Source organism: Lagopus muta, chromosome 1, assembly GCF_023343835.1.
Source record: "Lagopus muta isolate bLagMut1 chromosome 1, bLagMut1 primary, whole genome shotgun sequence".
Lineage (NCBI taxonomy): Eukaryota > Metazoa > Chordata > Aves > Galliformes > Phasianidae > Lagopus > Lagopus muta.
In genome coordinates this window covers 24,481,299-24,505,496 of record NC_064433.1, presented here as the reverse complement: position 1 = coordinate 24,505,496, position 24,198 = coordinate 24,481,299, and the positions used below count along the sequence as shown (strand labels likewise).

The following is a 24,198-nucleotide window of genomic DNA, read 5'->3' as shown; positions in this document are numbered from 1 at the left end:
CCATTTTACTTCTATTACTCACAGTTACTAGAAACTGCCCTTGGCAAGAAGTGACAAGATCTTGTTCTGTTCCTTTCTAAAAGTGGAAATCTTGTCCATTTGCTTTCATAAAAGTAGAGCTGAGACAAGCGTAAGTTTCTAGTGACATGGTTTCCCTGGAGTCTGGCAGATTAGCAGTGCTTATTTTCATTTTCCTTTGTGAGAAAATCTTTTGCAAAAGCAAGCTGCTTTCATATGGTAAAGTCAAACCCTTGCTTATCAGTGAAAGAAAACCTTTCATTTTCTAGGGAAAAGCCTGAAAATACTATAATATTTTATGTTCATCTTGCAGATCAGTTCCCAAGCATGTCTCAGAATGGATCATGCAGACCTGTCCAATATCCTCACTCTGACCTCTCTCCAATTCTGTCCAGTGGGGACTCAGATTTAGCCAGTCCTCTTCTTCAAACTAACGTCCACATCGATATCAGTGCCTTAAATCCTGACCTGGTCAAAGAAGTCCAGCACGTTGTTATTGGTGCTGATAGCCTGATTGTACATTTCAGCGAAGTAATAGGAAGAGGTGGGTACTGTGACTGCAAACTGTTGGGTTTTTTGCACATCCAGTCATCATAAACCACTGTGAATCAGGTATCTACATGGGAGTTTTTCAAGCTTTTTTCCTCTTACGGCACAGCATCCCGTACACCAAATCAAGAGGACAGCCAAGGGGGTTCTCATTTTGAAGTCATATGAAGGGTTGTGTGCTAGAGTTGGAGAAGACCACAGAGAGGGGAAGTAGCCTGACATTTAATGAGATTCCTTTGAACCCAAGAGACTTGCTGATACCCCTCAGCTGCCTCACTCTTGCCTTCTTCCAGGCCACCAAAAAGCTCAGTCTGATCTATGAGGCTGCAGAAAGGGAGTGAAGCTACAGCAGAATACTGTACAAGCCGAAGGTGTGTGCCTAACTGGCAGGAGGTGCCAAGGAGGAGGCATCAGTGAGTCTTAAACTCCTATCATGAGAGCTGTGTGGGTTGCTACATGGCACTGAAATGCCCTCAGTCACTAAGTGCCTTCAGTACATGGATGTGTACACGTACATGTTCTCCACAAGTTTCCCCCAGCTTTAAAGAGTTCACTGTTTCCTTTTACTGAAGTCTCTCTCTTCCTCTCCATTCCTTGCTCAACCCAACAGCAAGTTGAGTAAGTCTCCCATTTTTTCTGTTTTTTCTCCCGTAATCCTTATTTCTCTACATCTTCTTATGAATGAGTTCTCTCTCACATTCATAGCCCAGGTCAGTATTTCTGTTAATGACATTTATTAAAATCTATGCCGTTGAGTACCTACGAATAAACCAAGTGGAAACTGGATTTTCAGTACTTCTACAGATCATGCTCAAGAGATCTGTTTTTGAGTACCAGAATCCTGATTACAGAACTGTAAGTGATATTCCTAATGTCCTCTCTGCAGGAAAATAGCCACAAATCAAACATACAGTCAGTGTGTTTCCCTTCCATGTATTACACTTCATCATCCCCAAAGCAAGGGTGGGCCTTTTGCTTTTCTTTCTTGTTTCAGAGAAGGCCAAGTAATTTCCCATTTTTGAATGCTGAAAAATATCAGGAATGACACCAACATAATTAACCTGTTTTAATTTTCACCTCCATAACTAGAAATGGGCCAAACCCAAAAATGTTTCAGACACACCCAATCCAAGCTTTAGGATTTGTGCCCAGGCTCCAAACAAGCTGTGGTCTGATGGGATTTGAGTTGTTTTTATAAAACAAACTTTATATTAATTTTACCCCAAGCCAAAGTCAAAGCCAGCTGGGCTCCAACCAGCACTTATGGCTGGAACCTAGTAAAAATAATCTTGTTCTGTCTGAAGAACTTGCAAAAAAAAAAGAACAACCAACACCTATTTTGTTTTTTGACTGCAAATATTAGTGTCTTAAAAGTGCCCATTAAATAGTACATCCATGAAGAAAAGTCACCATTATATGTACATAATTTGATCTGGATTATTTAATGGATGTGCCTGAAGCTTGAAGTTCTCTATGCTTCCCAAACAAGTCAACTCACAGTAGGTCTTTCCATTCTGCAGACTATTCAGTTTTCTCGACAGAAAAACACAGGTTCAGAAGGATTCTTGTGTCCTTACCAGCTTATTTCACTGCTTAGCCTATCAGCAAGAAGGCAAATTGTGCTCATCATTTTTAGTGATATTATGCACTAGAAACGAGACCACAGCAGAAACAACAGACTGCCTCCTACCAATATGGCTAACCTGTGGAGTGACTCCCAAACCTTTCATGGCCAATACACTACTTTTAACACTCGACATTTTCCATGAAATAACAAGATCAGAAAGATTATAAGCCCACAGAGCCTCTTTATTCAAATTGCCATTAAAGACACATCACAGCTGTGAGGTTAAACCAGACCCTTGGAACAACTGATGCAGTGGTTGAATCAGCTCCTTCTAACTGCTGCTGCCTTGTGCCTTCCAGTGCCCCTATTCAACTCTGTCCAGTGGGACAGTATGGTGGGAATGGGCTGATGTATTGTTTTGTGTGCATGGTCATTAACAAGAACATGAAGCAGCTGTGGTGCCAGCCTTGTCATTATTTAGATACTTCATCTAGGACAAGAAATATCAATTATGTTGCAGATAGTTTTCATTTATGTAATGATGGCTTCATGTAATGACTGTTTTATGTGTTAGTTCCAGTTAATATTACAAATGTTGGGAATTGCACAGAAGTAGAGTGTGATCACTTTCTTAAAGTTTAATTGCTACCCAATGGAAAATAACAGAAGACTGATTTTACTAAAGCTAATCTTGCTCATTTTTTACACAGGTCATTTTGGGTGTGTGTACCATGGAACACTGCTGGATAATGATGGCAGGAAAATTCACTGTGCTGTGAAATCGCTGAATAGTGAGTTACATGTTTGAGAGTGTGACAGTACCATAATTCCAAAGACAACTATGATGACCTAATCAATTACAGTGAAGTGCACTGTCACAAACAGAAATTCCCAGTTGCAGCTGGATTAAATTTATCTGTAGGGCAGCTCCAGTGACTTTAGATTACTATTAGGCATTGCTATATATTTATTCATTGAATGAAATGTCCAAGTTTTTCCTCTACAAAGAATAGGATAGAGAAAAATGAGGGAAATATAGTGTCATTTTTTATTCTACTGACTCCTTGAGATTTGCTTTTGGAAGTTAAATTGATAAGCAGCAGGCAAAGATGCTGGAAAATCAGGAAGAGACTATAACAAAATAAAAAAAAGCTTTACTGGAGTCTTGTTATGCAATTCATACTAAGCAAAGGAGAAATTAATTAAAATTAATTTAAAAATTTGAATTAAAAACAGCACATTTGGTCATTGTAAAAGAACTATGCACATAGCATAGCTGCAATGTGGGAGGTGAGGAGCATATTTGTAGCTTTCATTATCAGTTTCATTTGTGCGATGACACTGTACAGAAATGAACTGTAGATTTATTTTTTTTTAATTATTACATTTTAATGCTGAATTTCTTAGGAATTACAGACCTGGAAGAAGTAGCTCAGTTTCTGAAAGAAGGAATAATCATGAAAGATTTCACTCATCCCAACGTTCTGTCACTTCTGGGAATCTGTTTACCCAATGAAGGATCCCCCTTAGTGGTCCTTCCGTACATGAAACATGGAGACCTTCGAAACTTCATTAGGAACGAGACTCATGTAAGTACGCAGTGATGTCAGTGGAACATTAATCAAGTCTAGCCACACCCAGACCCAACACTACAGGTTGATAATTACATTAGGTATGTAACTTGCTGCTGTTACTACACCTTAACCTTTGGCACTTGCCTATGCTGGCAGCGAGCCCAACCACAGCGCTGCCACTCCTTCCCTTCCCCCTCAAATTCCTTTCTACAGTGTTTCCCAGAAATTATCAGCAATAAGTATTTCTCATTTCCCATCCATAAGCCTCTTCATAAACAAATGTCTTTATGAGATTCAAGTAAAGGGGCCCAACCATCTGCTGGTTTAAACTTGCATGTCTCCATTGACTTCAGTACAGCTGTCAGTTGTTACCATATGCTCTTCCAACTTCAAGGTAAGGGATCTTCACAGCCAGCTAGAGAATGTCACAGTCCTGATATCAATTTTTTTTCTTCTTATCATAACAGAGTAAACCAATAATTGTTATACAAACTGTGAGTACTCTCTTATCAAAGATTTTCTTAATTCTTACTGAGATTCTACAGTTTTCTCACATGGGCCTCAATGGCCCACGTTAGCAGGACATTACCAGGTCTTGCCTCTAGTAGTCTAAGCCCATTGAATATTGTGAATATTGTGAATATTGTGAATATTGTGAATATTGTGCATATTGTGAATATTGTAGTATTCACCCATTTCATAGTGTTTGGGCAATAGAAAGTGATTTCTGAGCCAATGAGACTTTGCTCTTGATTCCTAGTAGCCAGGAATTTAAAAAATAAAAATAAAATAAATAATTTTTTCTAAAAAAGAAGGCATTTTGGAGAATTATTGCAGGAGTTAAGCTTTAAAGGGTAGGTACTTCTTCTCTTTTGAACTTATTTCATTCTATGAGCACCAGGAATCTTGTGTGTGAGAAGCTCAATGTGTCTTCCTGAAATGAATAGAATAATAACCACAGCTGAATAGGATTGTTGCACAGAAGAAAATGGTATGGAACAATGCCAACACAGTTATCTGCTAGACCTTACTACTTCACAGCAACTTGTGTTGTTGGATAAAAGAATTACACATTTATTTTTATATTTATTTCCATATTTAACTTTTTTTCTGTAGGGTCTCACCAGAGTGTTGTAGACCAGTCATTTGCAGGAAATGTTTCCCTGAAAGCTGCTAAGGTCTCATCCATCTTTTCCTTAGCATCATACTGATGATAGCTTGCACTTATTTTGCCCCAGATAAGATTCTCCTTTTTTGGACATTCTCAGCTGACAAGCTCCAAGTTCACAGTTAGTATTTTCTACTGAGTTACAAGTTATTACTCTAAGTTCACAAACGTGAACTGATATACATATGTGAATTCTGTGTATCAGCTGTACTGTTGAGGTTTCAGCACATTGTTCCACTTCCCAACCCAAGTCATGCTACTTATGCTGCAGTCTTCGGAGTCTGTCAGTCCTTTTCATCTCCTCAAGCGTGTTTCCTCAGTGGATGCAAACTTAGGCCATTTTATGATAAGCACAAAGACACCTTGCTCAATCTGGTGGCAAGATATCTGAATCAAAAACTGAAAGTCACAGCAACAAAAAAAACAAACAAAAAAAAAAAAACAGTCTACTATTCAGGTTTCTGCATTCATTGCATTACAAATGTTTATATTTTACAGAATCCAACAGTTAAAGATTTAATTGGATTTGGTCTTCAGGTTGCAAAAGGGATGAAATACCTTGCAAGCAAAAAGTTTGTCCACAGAGACTTGGCAGCAAGAAACTGTATGTAAGTACAAGCATCTATTTCCAGCACATTATCACACTCCTTTGTGTAAGGCAGATAGATGAGATAAATAGAAGGTTCTGGGATTCTCCCTTTTTAGTCAAACTAGATTTTTTCCACCGTTCCACAATTACACTGATGTTTGTCTTGCATACTGCTGAGCTACTCATCTTGCTAAAGACTCACTCGTTACACATAAGCTTTTTGAGTGTGGGAAATAAGGAAAGTTGAGGTGAAAGTGAAGTCTCTCAAAATCATTGGTGAGAGAATTTAAAAGGCATCACCTAAGGGAAGTTATACTGCTGCTGTCTCAACTTGCTGTGCTTTCACCCAACCTCTTCAGAAGCAGCACGTCTCTGCAGCCGCACCTAGCAGTAGGGAATTTTGTGAGAAAAACAGGAACACAGAAACAACAGTGAGACTTCTTGACAGTAATTTTTCATTATATGAGTGTAAGCTTAATTTGGCTCAATTGCGTACACTAATTTACATTTAAAATTGAGTATGCAAAGAATCTTACCAGTCACTGCATAGCCAGGCAGTTCAGTTCACACAAAGTCTAACTGATACAGTAGTTGCCAATAGTATTTTGCTGATTCATCACCTGTGTTGTGAACTAATGAGATACAGCATTAAATATTAGAGTGCTGGGTTTTTTTTAATATGTAGTGATTTGGAGCTCTGGCTGCAAAAAAGGCTTTTTACCTATGACATCAAATTTCTTGTTCTTTTTCAAAGTCTGCGTGCTTGTGTAGTTGAATGGCCTCTGGAAAAGCACATTTTCTTGCAGCTGCTGTTTAAGTATCAACCAATGTGATTTTCAGCCTTTCTAAGAACAAAGGAATGACGTTAATGGATAAAAGTCTTGGTTCATATAATCCAAGTCCAAAGCATAGCAATGGGACACTTTCCTCTGAACTACTGCCTCTTTCTTATGGGAGGAGGAAACAGCTATCAGGGTATCTCATATTGCCAACTGAATGGCTGCTTTTGTACTTTTATGTGGCTCAGCACTTCAGAGTCTGGAGAGCTGCTACCACATGGGAGGAAGATACAGGGTTGAAGACCCACATTCCTCGGCAGACGTGGGGAATTCAGCATTCATAAACAAAGCTCCTTCTACACTGGTGAAGTCCATCAGAAAGAAAGTCAGGAAGCAAACACAGTCCCTACAAATACTTGACTGTTCTACAAGATATGCAGGAAACAGCTATGGCATAGTTACCCTCCTGCTAACCCATCAAACTTGCCTTCTACTCTCTTCATTGCTATTAGCTTAGTTATTACATCAGTAAATACAGCAGATTGTTCTTTGCCATTCAGAGAAACCTCAGCAGACTAAAGAATTGGCCAAACAGAAATCTCATAAAGTTCAAGAGACAGAAATGCTACATGAAAAAGCTGAGACAGCTGGCGTTGTTTAGCCCGCAGAAGAGAAGGCTCAGATGGTGATGGTGGTCATCCATACACATAAATATCTGACGTGGTGGAGTAAAGAAGCTGGTGTCAGATTCTTCCAAGTGGTGCCTAGTGACAGGCCAGGAGGCAAAAGGCCCACACTAAATACATGACATTCCATTTAAACATAAGAAAGACTTTTTTTTTTTTTTTTCCTACAAAAGTGGTTATAGATGTGCACAGGTTGCCTAGAAAGATTTTGGAGTCTCCATCCTTGGAGTCACTCAGAACTCAACTGGACATGGTCTTTGGCAAACTGCATCAGCTGACCCTGCTTTGAGCAGGGAGATTGGACGAGATGATCCTCAGAGGTGCCATCCATCCTCACCCCCCATCAGCCCCCAGATAGGCACTTCCTGTAACTAGGCCTACACATAATGAAGGATAGGATTAAGCATGCCAACCCCCCTGCTCTATCTGTTCTTTGTCAGTAACACTGCTTATCAGGACATACTCCAAACTTAGGAAGACCAAAGCTAGGGAGATCTGGTGAAATGACTGAGTTACAACCCCAGCAGAACTCTGCTTATGCCACCATTCTTCACCAGTACCCATCTCATTACAGTCACACATTCTTAGTGACAGGATTGCATTATTAGATACAAGTAGTCACTGAGATAATGATAGGTCCTTCCTTATCCAAACTGAGAGTGAATAAGAAAGGTGATATTTGGATTTGGAAATAAAAATGAGAGGTTTCTAAGGTTACAGAAGAAGAAATAGCTGCGGAAGAAATGACGTAACAGCCAGCCAGGATATATAGGCTATTAGCAAAGTTTTTTTCTACAAAGTAATTGTTTTAAGAGAACTGTAATTTGAGTTCTATTATAAAAATAATATTAGTAATTTCCTGAGTTCATTCACTGTTGTTAAATGCGTATCAAGTTTTGTTTCACTGTAATATTTGTTAATAGTTCCAAGATAAAATACTGCCTTCCAGACTCACAGTCTCAAAAATGCAAGTCACTCATTATAATCAACCATCATTGTAAATGCTGTCTGCTCAGATGGAGATAACACTTTTTGTCATTTCTTCAGGTTGGATGAAAAATTCACTGTCAAGGTGGCTGATTTTGGTCTTGCTAGAGATGTCTATGATAAAGAGTACTACAGTGTGCACAATAAAACAGGAGCTAAACTGCCAGTGAAATGGATGGCTTTAGAAAGTTTACAAACTCAGAAGTTCACAACAAAGTCAGATGTGGTAAAGTACAAATATATTTGTATCACTTATTAATTTCTCTCCTGTCACTTTCTAGCATTTAATGAATGGACTGACTTCAAAGCAAAACTTGTATTTGAATTTATCTTTAGTTCATGTACAGTAAGAGACTGTTTTTATATCCAGCAAAGACAGATGTCCCAGGCACAAAGCAGCAAGACATGACCTGACTGTGTTACTACTCAGTAAAGAATTAGAACTCAGAAAAGAATTAGGAATTTAATTCCACTTCAAGGTACACTAAGGAGCCAAGTTGGAGCTGATCCCTGCTATAGGAGGGACTCTACAAAGCTTGACCAAGCAGCTTAACTTTGATATCATAAAATGCAATGGGTCACAAAAAGACTTTATTTGCTCTATAAATGCTTACCTTCTGCCTACAGCAATCTCAAGTACTACCTGGCCATTTAAAAGAACAAATTATAGGGTGAAGTCATTAGTTGGCTGGATCACCTTGTATTTTAGCTCTCTTTTCAGTCCAGATCCAAATTAGCCTGTGATGCGTAGAATTTTCACCACTTCAGTACTTATTTACACAAAGTCAGTCAGATCATCAGATCATGTAAATTGGCAGCACTCCATTAACCTCAAAGGATGTCTGCCAGTTTTTACCAGCTAAGTAGCAAGCCTATAAGCTTTTATTTTCTTTCATTTATTTACTTGAGTTTCTCTGGCTCTAACTTAAGTGGCTCCTCGAGTCCCTACAGCATTTATTAGCCCACTTAAAATGAAGCTGAATGCAGTAAAATAATAACTTTTCAAAGGGAAAACTAACGCATTTGAATGTTTATGTGAGTCAAACCATGTTCTAAAACTGGAATGTAAAGCTCTCCAAGCCTATCACTTGTTATTTATTTCTTTGTTTTCTTAGTGGTCCTTTGGTGTGTTGTTATGGGAACTTATGACAAGAGGGGCACCACCTTATCCTGATGTAAATTCTTTCGATATAACTGTTTACTTATTACAAGGAAGAAGGCTGCTCCAACCTGAATACTGCCCTGACCCACTGTGAGTAAATAGTTTGCAAAACCTTCTGCAACTGCTGATATTGCAGTAACTTCTGATATTACAGTATATGAGACTGTGGGGTAGAAGAGGTGTTTTTTTTTTTTCCTTTTTTTATTATTTCATAATTGAACACTTCTTTTGTTTGGATGGCAGGTATGAAGTCATGCTGAAATGTTGGCATCCAAAACCTGAGATGCGTCCGGCATTTTCTGAACTTGTTTCAAAAATATCAACAATCTTCTCCACTTTTATTGGGGAACACTATGTTCACGTCAATGCTACTTATGTCAACGTGAAGTGCGTTGCTCCCTATCCTTCCCTTCTATCAACACAAGACAATACAGACATGGATGTAGACACATGACGAGGATGTCTGAAATAGGGGAAAATCCATTCTTAGTTGTATGAGCAGAAACTGAAACATTTTGTCCACTAGTTTTTACTGCCCGATCTTTGTGAGAACACTGTTGCACATGTTTATGTTGTTGCCCAAGTTGCACTAGAACAAGGACATGATATCATCTTTTTTTAAGGCTATGGGATTCTGTAAACCATCACAGTAATTTCCAAGTATTTGGACAACTGCATCAATTTACTAAATAGAGATACTGTGTTCTACCAACCAGAGCTACTTCTCACTAGTTCTCATTCATGTGTGCTGAGACCCAAGAACAAAGATTCATCATCAATGCCATGAAGGAGAACGCAGAATACCAATCAGAAAAGCTGGAAGGACTATTATTGTTGCATGTACTTTAGGATAATGAGCAGTGCAGAATGGTTTTTACATAAGGACAAACCATGAAATGTACAAGAGTTTAAAAATATATTTCCCTGCCGCACAGTCCAAACTTTGGATTTTTGCACTGTGTCAACAAGGTTTTTCAGAAGATAGGCAGCCAATAGCGCCAGCTTTGTGGTAAAAGTCAACAGCAGAAGTCAACATCACAGTAAAATAAGTGCACAGTAAAATAAATAAGTCAGCCTTGCCAGGCCTCTGGTGTAGTCAGACGGTACATAAAATGAACAGAAAAGCATCCAGCTTAAAGCATTCCTAGTGTTAACTCTGTTCCAACATTTGATAAATCTGCAGATATCTCACTGAAAAAAATGCATAGCCTCCAACACTTTCAGTAAAGAAGGAACTGCTCTCAGAGATGGAAAACTTGAAGGCGCCCATATTAAATGCCAGGCTAATCCCTGGGAGACAGTAACATGGGCTGCGTTATTCTGGAGAGGAAGAGGAGACAGGCAGGCAGGCTGGCAAATATACAGAGCTGCTGTCTGATGAGTCACACAGCGAGCAGCTGAAGGTGTGCCACCTATCCTTGGGTGGAGCTGCTGCCAAAGGTGAGTAAAGAGCAGAGGTGTTGCAGCCAGCCCTGACCTAAGAGAATGCCATAGCAAAAATGTTAATCACTTTTTCACAGCAGCCCTAAGGAGCTCAGAAGACTGATCAAAAGAAGAAACAACACCTTTATGGCCCCTTATCTTTTCTTGGATCACACGACCCAGTGAGTTATGATACCTATTTTTATTTCTAAGTTATGCCCAGAAAAAGAAATGAAAAGAGAGAATGAATAAACTGTCATTCATTAGAGAGAAGTACTATAGCTTTAGGGCAAGCATCACATGTCATTTCTGTTCCTGTGGAATTCTGTGCATACTACTGTATAGCTTGTTTAGAATAGAATAGAACTGGGTTTGTTGGTGTAAACACATAAAGTATTCTATTTTTATATTAAAAAAAAAGTTTATTTTTAATGACATTTACAAAGTTTGGTTAGGCCACAAAATACTGCACTGTGAACATTTCAGAAAATGTATGTCAGCGTACGTGATTCATAAATAGTAGCAACCTGAAAAAGAATACCGTGTAAATACTAGAAAGGAAAAGAACTGACTGCAAACACACTCCACCCTACCCTAAGTGTAATATCTCCATTGCTGCAAGCCAGCCATTTTAAGATCTTCAAAGAGAGGTAGTGTGGGTAAGGAACTGATATAAGAGAGATAATGTTGTTCTTGGGAGACGGCGTTATAAATGAAAGATTTATAATGAGGGCAGAGTGTGTAGGCAAACTATGAGCAGATAATATTGTACTGTGTTTCATCACCACTTTCATTTCAGAAGCAAACTTTCATGTCTGCTGAGAGCAATACTAATTGTAGATTGCTCAAGGACAAAAGGCTTTGCTGCAGGCAGAAAAATCATCTCTATGGTTGTTAAAACAGCTAAGGAAATTTAGATTTGGAGAAGATACTCCAAACTTGTACATACCTGCTTGAGGAACGCTGCAATGTGAAACAGATGACATTTTTACTATTTATGAACTTTTGCTCAATAAAGTTAATGTTGTGTCTGGGACACCTGTAAGAATATGTGACTCTGGTAAGATTTGATGTTAGTAAGTTCATCTATCGGCAAAAGAGCTGAATGGTACTTATGTTTATAGTTGTTGTTATGACCTAATAAACATGTTACTAAAATGAACTTTTGTAATACTTTCTGCCCTGAGTGCTGTTATTACTGTTAACATTAGACTATTAAGCTGGTACAAGTCTGCATGTTTTTCCTGACTGAGGCTGGAAGAGCAACCAATGGAACTGCATGAAAGAGAGCAAAAGAGAGGAAAACTCGGAAGCATAAAAACACGGAGAGCGCTCTGATAAATCAGCACGCAGTTCATCACTGCAGTACTGTATGCTTCAAAGAAAAGTGTGAACATTCTGTAGCAAACAATTTTGGCACAGTCTGTTTGGTTGGAAAGTCTACTCTCTATTCACAGACCGCACCCAAATCAGCCCTGAGCCACAAGAAACTTCAAGCAAAAAGTGCATCTGACCCCATCGTGGCCAGGAGGATCGTGGTCATCCGTCACCTCGTACCAAGCACCTCGTTCCTATGGGCTGCTCCGTATCTGTGATGCCTGAAGAGAGAAGGCACTCAGTTCCCACAGCCCTTAGTTCTTTTGGAGGAACAGGAGTCAGCCCCACTCTTCTCCTCCGTGTTTTCTAGGGGGCAAATTAGACATCTCCCACTGAACTCATGGTTCGCTTCTGTAAACAGAGTTCGGTGTGGGTACCCAACAAACACTGCAACGTTCAGTGTCCTGTGTTACTCATGAGCATGGCAACACTGAAAGCTGCTTCCTCCCACCACTTACCTGGCTGGCATTTTATACTGAATTTACTCAGAAATATTCCAATGCACAAAGTCAAGCTGGTTACAAACAGCATTTATATGCTCTTATAATTTCAAAGTATCGAGGAAATCACTTTTTTTTCCCCAGACTTCTTTACTTCTTAACATAAAATATATTTGTTTGTTTTCATCTCAAAATGTTGAAATATTTTTGGGACAAAGACATCAAAAATAGCAGCTCTTCTTTGTGTCACAAGCACAATGCAACCAAACGGTCTGGTATTTTTATTCTATTTATTTACATCTAATTTATTTGCCAACACATTTCCGAAGTTGCCCTGAAAAGCCAGTAAAACATCCCCAAGTTTTTACTGCAGCCTGTTTTTAATACCAGGGTCTTCAGCGTAAAACAGAAAAATGATGATCTGAACTTAAATACCAGATTTGTAACACATTCCTCCGATTAATTCTCATGACTGCAAGGGATGTCATGTACTGCATTTGTGAAAGAGTCAACAGAATCACAAGCCTCCCATGCTCAGTTTCTCATCCCAGTAACTTTGTTTATAGCAGGTACACCCTGCTTCAGATCCTCAGCTGACTTAAACCGGCAGCAGTCCCCTGACATCAATGTTAACAGGGGATGGCTCATGGTCAAAGAGTTACATAAGAGACACCCAACGCAAAAGCCAAGAGATGAAAAAAAAGGGAGGGTATACTCACCACACAGAAAATATGCTGTTGATTTCCCCCGAAAGTTTTAATTCATTACTAAGTCAACAGTTTTAAACAATTCCCTCTATTAAAGGGAGTTTTTAATACATCTAACTACAGTAAGTTTCTTAAAAAAAATAGCACATTGTATAACTGGGTCTTTAAGGTTTTGCATATTACAAACTTTTTGTATCTAGTGTTAAATTCAGCCATGAAGAGCAGATTTAAATGGCTTTTGTGAACAGATAAAGAGAAAAGGTGCATTACAATCTCTGTTACAGAAGCAGTATAACTGAGCAAAGATAAAGCGGCATGCAAACAGTCATAAGCCTTGAAATTAACCTCTCCTTTCAAAAATGCCATCTCTGGCATTAAGCTATAATATTATATCTCAGGCAGAGATAGAAGCTGATAAATGAAATACAAATCCTAATGAGTTTTTTACTCATTAAACCGAACATCTCTTCCTCAGACATTCCAATTTCCATTCTTTTAACAAATAGGTCATGAACTAAGTATTCCGAGCATCGAAGAAAGACACAGGAAATTTTCAGGTTTTGCCAGATCTGCTAATAAAAACATTTACAAGAAATCCTGATCTCATAAGCAGCAGGGAGAGCCCAGAGCAACTTGATGGATGCAGCTGACACCAGCACGACTGTGAGCAGCATCTGGCCCACGACCTGTGCTCTGGGACATTCACAGGGAGTTTGCCTTTTGAAATCCCCCTTCACCTGCTAACACTGACAGTGCAGCCACCCCTAACAAGCATGCCAAAAGGCTGTTCTTCCAACTGAGCTCAGGCGTTGTTGCCATTCCATGACCTCCTGAGGGACAAGGTGGCCCGGAGAGACTCTCCCGGATGCGAGGCCATCAGGGCAGGGCAGAAGTGAGGCTCCGACATGCAGACCAGGCTGGGCTTTAAGTTTTTCAGTTGTCAGTTTATCTGAGAGTAGATGGAGGGTGAGAGACACACTTTAATTTTTTTCCTCCTCCTGTCACTTCAGCTCATCCTTCTCAGCTCTGAATTCAACACAAGGAAGCAGGTTGGCCTGCTGCCTCAGCAACCTCACAGGATCCAGCAAAGGAGCAGGGATATATGTAGGAATTAAAGCAAATATAACCAGAAACTGTATGTTGGACCTTATATGATTTTGGTTATATAATCCAAGCTAGAATACCAAAGAGGAATGATTCATTTAATCTAGTTTTGTTGTGTTTCTTTTCCACTTGGGGGTAAGTGCTGTGCTGCAGCCTGGTGCCACCTCACCGTAGTTCTGACCATTTAACAGAAAAGTTTTCCTCGCTTAGGCCTCTGAGGCCCTATGGGTCTCTACAAATACTATATATTAATATTTGCCAGACTTCCAATAACCAAGCACACACTGAGCTCCTCTCCAATTTAAATGACAGCTGAATATCCTCTTTTTGAACATAAAAAGTGCCACTGCCAAAAACTTTAGGGTACATGACCAAACATGGACACCTCAGCTGCCACGAGTCTGCGGCTCTCTGTGGCTGCTGGCGTACTTTGTGAGTTTGACAAATCTGAAAACAAACACTAAAAATACAGTTTGAAATTCAGTTAGCAAGGAGGAAAGGACTTCAGACATGGGTGCTGCAATCTGTCTTCTGTAAGGCTCAGGAAAAAGGAAAAAGCAATTTAAGAGAGCTGAGCTGTGGTCCGGTGAAACTCATGGATATGCTGTGAAACTTGAGGCAAACACAGAGTGATGTGAAAACAAGCACACCTGAGTCAGCAAACAGGACACAGCAAGGAATGAGTCACAGCCAGCCCCAGTCACATGCTGGTGGTTTTCTCAAACGTACAAGAGGTTACTGCTGGACAGCCAGCTTCAGAAGTCACAAACATTCTGTAACTTTTGCATTTTATAGAGCAGTGTAATGAAACGAATAGCTTCTGTTCTGGAAACTTATCTACTGAACTCGGCTTTTGTATCAAACTGCTGGCCAAGCAGTGCCACAACAGCCACAACAGGACCAGGAGTACTTCCCTCTGAGTTCAGCAGATCAGTAACTGTATGCATGCTCCAGCACTGCCTGTGTCCTCCGTACACCTCTGCGGCACTGACCTGTTGTAGCTATCACCAGAACCTTTGAACATCAGCTCTGAATCAGACAGAAAGAGGGTAAGGGTTTGTCAGGCCCACGCAGACCCCAGTAGCACTTAATCATGCTGGTGAAATGAAAACAAACTCACCTCACTGCAAGTGTAAGCCTTGGCTGCTGAATGGAATGCAAGTAAAGGGCATCTATAGCAGCGCTACTCCTGCTTCCTTCTGTGAAGATTGAGTTTACCCAAAAATATCCTGGAAAACTAACAGTATGTCTGCAACATACACAGTTCTGAACTGTATTTGCTAGGTATCCTGATATTAATTTATAGCAGCACGGTTTTTCTAAGATCATTAAAAAATTACTGAGTGAGTTATTTTAAAGTATGTTTAAGTCTATATCATAAATCTAAGAGAATGAATATATTCAAAATAAATCTGTCAGCTTACTTGGATAAACAAAGGGAAATCCCTTCTGTTAGCTGTTCCAGGCATCTTGAAATAGGTTTTGTTTCTTCTGAAAATTGAAGTGGTTTGGAAAGAGTCCAGGCGAACTCATTTGGGGTTATCTGTCAGAAACTACAGAGTTCTCTGCAGTACTTGAGGGATCTTTCATCCACCAGAACTGATCTACCAAGTACTTCATCTTCTTTCTTGTCTTTCATTCTTCATAATCATAGTGTCATAGAAAAGGGTTGAAAAGGACCACAATGATCATCTAGTTTCAACCCCCATTATGTGCAGTCGCCAAACACCAGACCAGGCTGCCCAGAGCCACATCCAGCCTGGCCTCAAATGCCTCCAGGGATGGGGCATCCACAACCTCCTTGGGCAACCTGTTCCATTGTGTCACCACCCTCTGAGTGAAAATCTTCCTCCTAATATCTAACCTAAATCCCCCCTCGTCCTATCACTATCCACCCTTGTAAACAACCATTCCTCCTCCTGTCTAATATCAGAAAGCATCACAATGTGAAGGTTCTTTGTGCAAATATCCATCCAATATTATGGTCTGTAGACAATGCTGAATAGGAAGACAACATCTGAATTGTGGTGATCAATACAAACAAATCCTTATCGGTGGGCTGAACAAACTGATATCAACACAGCACTCCTCCCATGCGCTCTCTTCTGAAGTTTCTGTAGTACTCACCATCATTGCCTTAAAATTTATGTAGTCTTACATTTTAGTGTGTAAAACGTGAAATGGTGTTAGAATAATAACTTCACTGCAGGGAAATTGGTGGCCATGAGGGTTAAGAGCCCACGCTGAAAGCCACTAACAAATGTCCATCCTTAATGTAATGCTTTTTTACACTGTATTTTTCGTACTGTGCCTATGCACCACTCTGCTGAGCAGATATCATAAAAGAGACCCATCATTCATAAAGTACAACATACATGAGCAATACAATGGTATCTTTCAGACAGGATTCAGACTGTCATGTCCTCATTTTAGTGAAAACTAAAGACGTCTCTACCACCTGAATGACAAACACAGGAACATCCATACGTTCAGTTACAACCAGTAAATCAGAGACCACAATGATACCAGAGAATTTTAATGCTCAATCTACTCAATGATATTTTCTACAGAAGTTTAAAATCACTCCCCCCCACCCCGTTGCTTAGTTATACACTACCCTAAGAGCTGGGTCAGATTTTATGAGCAGCATTTCTGAAAGCTGGAAGAGCTTTCTCTGGAAAGAAGCCACCTGCTTGAAGCGCTCAGCTCCTTTAGATCTGAAACGCTTCCCAGTGTTTTACTTCCCAGATGTATTACAAATCCCAACTATTTAAGCATTAAGTGATGGACTGGTAGAGTCTCAAGGGAACTTCTATTTAGTGCTAAAGCATGGCTGAGATGTAGACTGCGTCAGTCAGAGACAGAGAGCACTGCTGCTTTGCTTTATCTGCGGTTTGCGATGCCACTGTTATATTTTTCATGTACATGAAAGGTATCCAAAACTTTTGATGTTTATGTTGTTGAATGAGTTTTCTTTAGATATGGATGGAATACATAATGCATCCTCTCACAGATCAAAGCTACACTAGAGAATATGAGCGCTGTCCCTCACTCTACAATATTTATATTTCAAGACAAGGGGATACTGATAAAAGGCAGCTTAAAGAGGCAAATGCTAGTGCTGTGAGCAGCTGAGATAACGTCAGTACATTGTTCAGCGTAGAGCTATTATCCAATAACAGGCACAAAGGCAAACAACTCAAAAATCAATCACTCTGAGAGAGACTGGTTGAGGAAATTAACACCAAAATCACCCATGATTAAGAAACACTGCAATACTGGGAGAATTCCCCAATGGAAATATCATCACAAAAGCCTCCTTCGTCCCTCCTTTTTCTGCTGCTTCTAATTGAACACTGCTTTGTTTAAGCAGCTAGTGGTAATTTTCTCCCACTACGATAAGGCCTAATGCCAAGAAAGCTGACCAGAGAATGAGCAGAAAGGACCGATTTAGGAGATAGGAGCTTCCCTTGGTAACCACACTGGTAAATATAATAAATACTACTGCCTAGTTTGGAAATTGGATTCTTTTCATCAATACATTTCAGAGCACTCCAACAGACATGTAGGGCTGGAGGAAATGTCAGAAAATGACTTGGCCCACCCTATGTCACTCAGACCAGATGAATGCACATAAGCTGCTTTAGCAAATGTTTGTCTAGAATGTTTTCTTAAAAAATAACTGCCCAAGCTACAAGGATTTCAAGACCTCATTGTTTGTGTAGCACTAATGTTCTCCTGGACAGCTTTTCCAGATCTCCCCTGCTGCATAAGGGTTAGGGTCAGGGTGCCAGCTTCTGTTTTGCCTAACTCTGCCTACACAGCAAACAAACAACCACCACATTTGCAGAGACCTTTTGACAAAGTATATCCCATATTAATCTTTTCTAAGGTAAAAGGTTTTCAACTCTCACTTATGTGCTGTCTTTTCTAAACAAGTTAGCTTTCTTCTTGCTCCCAGTTTATCCACATTTCTTCAGTGTGGTGCCAAGGATGAACTCAGTACTCTCCATACTTCTCACTGCCTCATAGAGTGATGAGGTCAGCAGCTCTGGTGCTCGTGGCTTAAGAAAACCACCAGTGATATAGCCCAAGTTGTCTGGAAAATCAAGGTGCTACAGAACACGGCTTCTTTAGAAGTTTTGTTCACACATACATACAGATCAAAAACTATTGCAATAGGTGTTAGCAGGGCAAATTAATCATTTGTTTGAGGATCTTTCAGGTTATACAAGTTAGATGGGTCTGTAATTCTCTGAGTCCTCTATTTTCTCTTATTAAATATACATCCTACACTTATCTTGGGACAGCATGCCTTCACCGACTCATTCTTTTGTGCTCACCTCAGTTGAACCATAGCAGGCAGGAAAATTGCCTCACTGGGAGGACAGCTTTTACCAAGGAGTGTGATGGCAAAGCCAAGAGCTGGGACTCAGTTGCATCCCCAGTCCATATGTGCATATGCATTCTGTTATTACACACTTGTTCTGTCTCTATTTTAATTAAGTTTGAATAGCTTGCATAACTCAACCAGCCAGTTGCAGAGAACCAGAGATTTCTGGTTTTTAAACAGTGCTGCAAATCACAGAATTTCTTCAGCGCTCTTTCGTGAGATGGGTCAGATGGAGCCCAGGCCAAGGGCGAGGAGCACAGCAGAACCAGGTATACAAAAGAGACACTGACTGTGCTGTAGTAGGAAGTTAGAATATTTTGAAAGATGGAATCATCAGCCTTTGGCAGGAGGTGTGCTGGGATTCACTTTGCAAGGTTACGCAGACAACATTGCCAATCTCTCCCACACATCAATCCTGACGGGGAAAACATCCATGGGCCCCAGCAGGGGACTCTCATTTGCACTGCCAGAGGCATCAGCTGTGATGGTGCTCAGCAGGTGAGGGATGCAGAAGCAGACCTCTCAAAATCACGAAAGTGAATCTTTCCTCTTTAGTGCCTGCACTGTGATAAGGAGTCATACAGCAACAAAAACTCATGCCCGCGCTCGCTGAACATCAGCTCCCTCTACTGTAGGGAGATCGTTACACGCCACTGTCCCATCCCACCACCTCCCGAAACAGCCAATTTTACCCAATGTTCATTAGAAGCGCTGCTCTGAAGCAGTGGAAAAAATGCATCCTGCAGAACAGACAGGCAGAAAGACAGCATGGATTTTTTCTTTTCAGATCTTGTGGTTGTAATAATTGGGTTTTCAATCTTTCTGTATGTTGCAAATATCTGTCTCGAGTTCGTCTCAAAATGAGAATAAATTTCATGATCTTAATCTAATATTTTACAAACTACTGTAGACTGCAGTCCATGGATGGCTCTGCTGCAAGAACTGCAGCCTTGCCTTTATTAGTCGCAAGATTTATTGGTGACAGGAAATGTAATGGTGTGGACCCTAAACCCTGCTGATCGTTATCCTACTTAGATGTTTTGTCTTCCTGGAAAGGTTAAAAATCCAACAAGGCTCAGTAGCTGGTGGCCATGCCTATCTGTATTGAGGGCTATTCTTGGTTCCAGCAGAAATTAGAGATGTTTGCAGTGCAGCTCAGTAACACAGTCCTATTAACTGATAAGATTTACTCAAAAGTAGGACTCGTAAGGACAGAAATTGCTGTTCAGTACAGTCTGAATTTAATTAACAGTTTAAACCCAAAATTATGAAATGCTGGGTTTGTTCAGAGAACGTTAATTATTTTTTTGTATTAATTTGGCTTTATTTTTTTAATGTTAGACTAAACAAAAGTTTAATTTCAAATTAAATTATTGGTTTCACTTGACATGAGATCCAATTAAATGATCAAAGTATCAGTCAGCCAAGAGATGAAGGAAGATGAGGAAAGCAGAGAGGCCCTGAGACTTGCACAAGGATGGACAGCCAGAGCCTCTATGAAATCATAATGTAATGGAGAGCACAGACACCAGATAAGAAAGAATACCAGCAACTGAAGAAGTGATCAATAGCCTATCCATGAAAATGGCCCATTTATTGATTGTAAAATAAAACAAAATAAAATAAAAGGAGCAGGAAGAAGATATTAAAGTAATAAGACAGGGATGGAGATCTGAGTGTTGGGACTCTAATTTGTTGGAATGTTGAAGAACAGAGAGAAGGTGAAAGATGAAAGAGAGAATGGATGAAAATATGATCAAGACGGGTCAGCTCAGAGACAAGGAAGCATGAAGGGCTGGGCTGAAAGCACTGGGAGTGGAGGCAGCATACATCTCAAAGTAAGGCAGCTGAGAGGTGGTTAGAGCTACCCTAGGCAGGGGAGAGGGACAGCAGCCAGGAGCCCAGCCTGGCAGGTGACCCTCACACGTGGGGCAGAGGGATTTCAGAATCCCGGCTTCTTGCAGCATCCTGTATCCCCTTGTACATAGAATCATAGAATCATAGAATCATAGAATTTCCTGGGTTGAAAAGGACCACAACGCTCATCTAGTTTCAACCCCCCTGCTGTGTGCAGGGTCGCCAACCAGCAGACCAGGCTGCCCAGAGCCACATCCAGCCTGGCCTTGAATGCCTCCAGGGATGGGGCATCCACAACCTCCTTAGGAAGCCTGTTCCAGTGCATCACCACCCTCTGTGTGAAAAACTTCCTCCTAATATCTAACCCAAACCTCCCCTGTCTCAGTACAGAGGGTCACTGTTTCAGCCCTTTGCCTTCTATTGTCCCTAAAGGCAGACAGTGACTGAAAAGGGATGAAAAGCAGAAAGTGAATTTGATCAATTTAAAGTCGACTTTGTACCATGCCTTCGATAAGAACAGAATAGTCAAAGCAAATAAAGCTGCTTTGAAATAGGAATTGACAGGCCAAAATACAGCAAGTACAGGACAAGAACTTGATCAGAATTATGCCACAACTCATTAATCTGTATAGTAATAATGTTTTAAAGACAGCACCGGTATTTCAAAGCAGAAGGTCGTCTGGATCTCCAGCAGCTCACTATAAACCCCTTACAGCTCATCAGGATCGCTGAAATTAAACTGCCTCCACCCAGTAACTCTACTGGCATTTGATCTGCAATTGGCTCAAAGTTAAAAATTAATTACCCTTCCAACATATTGATTACACGACTATAAACATAAAAGCAGCAGCCCAGAACAATGTACACTGACCCTCTGTTGGAACAGCATGTTTGTTTTCAAAGGGAAGCTAATTAAGACAAGTTCCCCAGAAGAGGGAGACAGCGGTAAAAGCAAAACCAACAGTGCCATCTAGTGCATAGCTGTGCTCGTACACGGTGTGCTCCTTTATCGCAGGAATGCTTGGGAAGTGTGATTTTTCAACACGCAGCGTTCAGCTGTGTGAAGGCAGCCGGGCTGGGATTATATAGGCTTTTTTATAGCTTTTAATATAATCGTACATAAAATCTCAATACTTGTCTGCTTGATCTATTCTTTTTTCTTTCCCTTGAAACTGTGTTCAAACTCCTTAACACGCACGCTCCTTAAATTCTTTCTGCCTTATTTTATCCTGTCTGGGAAATCCAGATTTCAGTTCTTCAGAGCAGGTTTCTCTTTTCCCAATCTGCTGATATTTATCTTCACACCGGGAGTCTTGTGTATTCAGGATGTATGTATGACTTGAATGGCAAATAACTATCAAACAAGAGAAAATTGGGGAAATGGTTTCAAACTAAAAGAGAGGGGAGATTTGGAGTGGATATAAGAAAAAAGAATTGTTTGTTTGTTTGTTTGATAAGGGTAGTGAAGGATTGCAACAAGTTGCCCAGAGACAGGAGGGATGCCCCATCCTTGGAGACACTCAAGGCCAGGTTGGTTGGGGCTCTGAGCACCCAGATGGAGCCGTAGGTCTCCCTGCAGTGCAGGGCAGTTGGACTAGATGGCCTTTATGGTCCTTTCCAACTCAAACAATTCCATGTGTTTGATCAGTACTGTTGTTATGAATTGACTGAAATAAAGAGAAGTCCTACGTCAACAATAGTTCTCAGATTTCCAGACTGCTGGTGCTTCAAGGCAATTACACTGGAACATTTATTGTTGTCTTTAGATGGTATCTTTATAATATGCTCCAAAATAGTTTGGATAAGAATCTCTGGATATCCTTCACGGCTTTTTATTAGATGCGTATATACGGATACCAACAAGCAAAAATAGAAAGAAAGAAAAGACGAAACCACTTTCTTTTCTGCAGAGTAGCATCTGTTTAGGATCTGCTAAATCCAACATTGGCTAGTAGATTTGAATCACCTTTTAGCAGAGAAATCTAAGCCATTAACGCTTTTCTGACCATGTGTCACAGGCAAAGCATGAAGGGCTCGCTTGTAACTGTTCACCTCGAGCAGCTGGTTGGTGTCCAGCCCCGTGAGGGGTCCTTGCAGCAGTAGCAATTTCACAGAGTCGCTCAGATTTTGCTGTCACCCGATTTTATGCTTCATGCTTCATTTCAGACGCGCCGTTGCTCTGACTGATTCAACATTTCCTCTTATTAGAAACTATTCCCTTTTAGGAACAGGGAACCCTGGCTTGTTTTTCCCAAAATTCTGTAGAGTCTTCATAACACATCCATACCGGCATTGTTCTTGGCACTCAGTGCTCACTCACTGTATGTTCATTACCAGCTCTCAGCATAGATTGCCTTATACTACAAAAGAGAGCCTCATAGAGGCCGATGTCCTGCAGCAGGAAGAGATTGAGACCTCCACGCCAATTGCTTCAGACTCCTTTCTGCCCCAAGGACTCATGTTTCACTGTGGGTTTCTGCATCCACAGCCTGGTGTCTCTGATCTTTAATCCGCATGAAATAGAACAAGGCACGTCCCAGATGACACTGGGCAAACAGATAGCTACAGCACCAAAAACAGGAGTGTATCTCTGGGATTTTGCAGTTTAGTCAAGACTGAAATTCTTCTCTGTCTTCATCAGTTCCTCTCCTGACATTAGGGGAATTACTCTGCCCACACCCATTGCAACAACTTCACTATTTGTTTTGGTTTTCCTTTTGTTTTGCTTTGCTTGGCTCACAGAAATCCCCATACGTGTTAATACATAACACAAAACCCTCTGGGGCAGCCTGAGACTTGGCTCATTTCACCCTTTCCCTTCCACCTGATACCTGGGGCAGCAGCAGCCCCATGGCAGTGTCTTGCAGGGCTGGCCACAGTCTGGCACTCCAGTAGCTCTTCCATTGCACATGTTATGAAACCCACCTTTGCCAGGCTAAGAGGGCTGGAATAAATTTTGGTTTGCTAATAGCCCATTTGAAAAATCCTTCCCTGGAATACAGCCCATGATCAGAGGTAAGCAGTACTGCCCAGAAACTGCAAGGTTCAATAGGGTCAAAAGAAAGAAAACGGCATGAGATCTATTGCCCCCCCTCCTCCCCACCCACCCTCTCATTTTCCCATTCCTTTCCTATTTCTTTCTTGCAGGCTGGCAAGAGCATCCCCACACACAAAGCAGGGAAAAATGGTGGCAGCAGCAACCTGGTGTGACTCAGAAAAGGTTGTGACTATAACTTAAGGCCAAACTCAGAAACAAATAAGCAGTGATGAAGACTTAAAAACTGCCAGAAACGAACAAACATAGGTCCAACCAGCAAGAGCTACATGAAGTAACAGACAAAATACAACGTCCACGATAGTGCTAGGATGCAAGAGGAAGTTGGACTCAGCTACATCAAGTCTGCAAATACACCCAGCTAGGCTGAGAAACAGCTTCTTATGTCATCGTGTCAGCAAGCAGTACACAAAATAGCACTCTGTGTCCCACCACCTCCTGCCTGTTACCATTTCGTATTTTTCATGTGGTATCAAAGTCCCACATCCTGCCACCAACCTGTCAACGTTCAATTTTCATGAAAGCTTTTTGTCTTCTCCTGCGTCGCACTTTAAACACCTATAAATGCTCCTTGATGGTCTCCTTTTTTTTTTTTTTTCCTAAAAATGACTTTCGATATGAAGGCCACAGTAATTTGAAGAAGAGCAGTCAGAATAGAGATTCCTTTCCCGTGCTGGATAACATTACCTTACAGCTTTGGATATCCTGCTTCTCTTGGTATCTCTTTGTTATCTCATCCTAGTGATCACAACAGGGATAAGATT

At 40.6% G+C, this 24,198-nt stretch overlaps 1 protein-coding gene across 5 annotated transcripts in view; it reads left to right on the top strand.

Annotated features, from left to right (window-relative positions):
* MET (MET proto-oncogene, receptor tyrosine kinase) overlaps positions 1-11,682 on the top strand; it is an 89,312-nt gene extending 77,630 nt beyond the window's left edge. For 3 of the 5 annotated variants that reach the window (XM_048946727.1, XM_048946709.1, XM_048946717.1), the window contains exons 15-21: positions 332-562; positions 2,845-2,925; positions 3,542-3,723; positions 5,375-5,484; positions 7,978-8,143; positions 9,033-9,169; positions 9,323-11,681. In XM_048946727.1, coding sequence (XP_048802684.1) covers positions 332-562; positions 2,845-2,925; positions 3,542-3,723; positions 5,375-5,484; positions 7,978-8,143; positions 9,033-9,169; positions 9,323-9,533 — 1,118 coding nt within the window. In that variant the 3' untranslated portion in view covers positions 9,534-11,681. Of the gene's footprint in view, positions 1-331; positions 563-2,844; positions 2,926-3,541; positions 3,724-5,374; positions 5,485-7,977; positions 8,144-9,032; positions 9,170-9,322 lie in introns of all 5 variants that reach the window. The other 2 variants (XR_007377370.1, XM_048946743.1) reach the window with 2 other exon arrangements.
* The last annotated feature ends 12,516 nt before the right edge of the window (positions 11,683-24,198 follow it).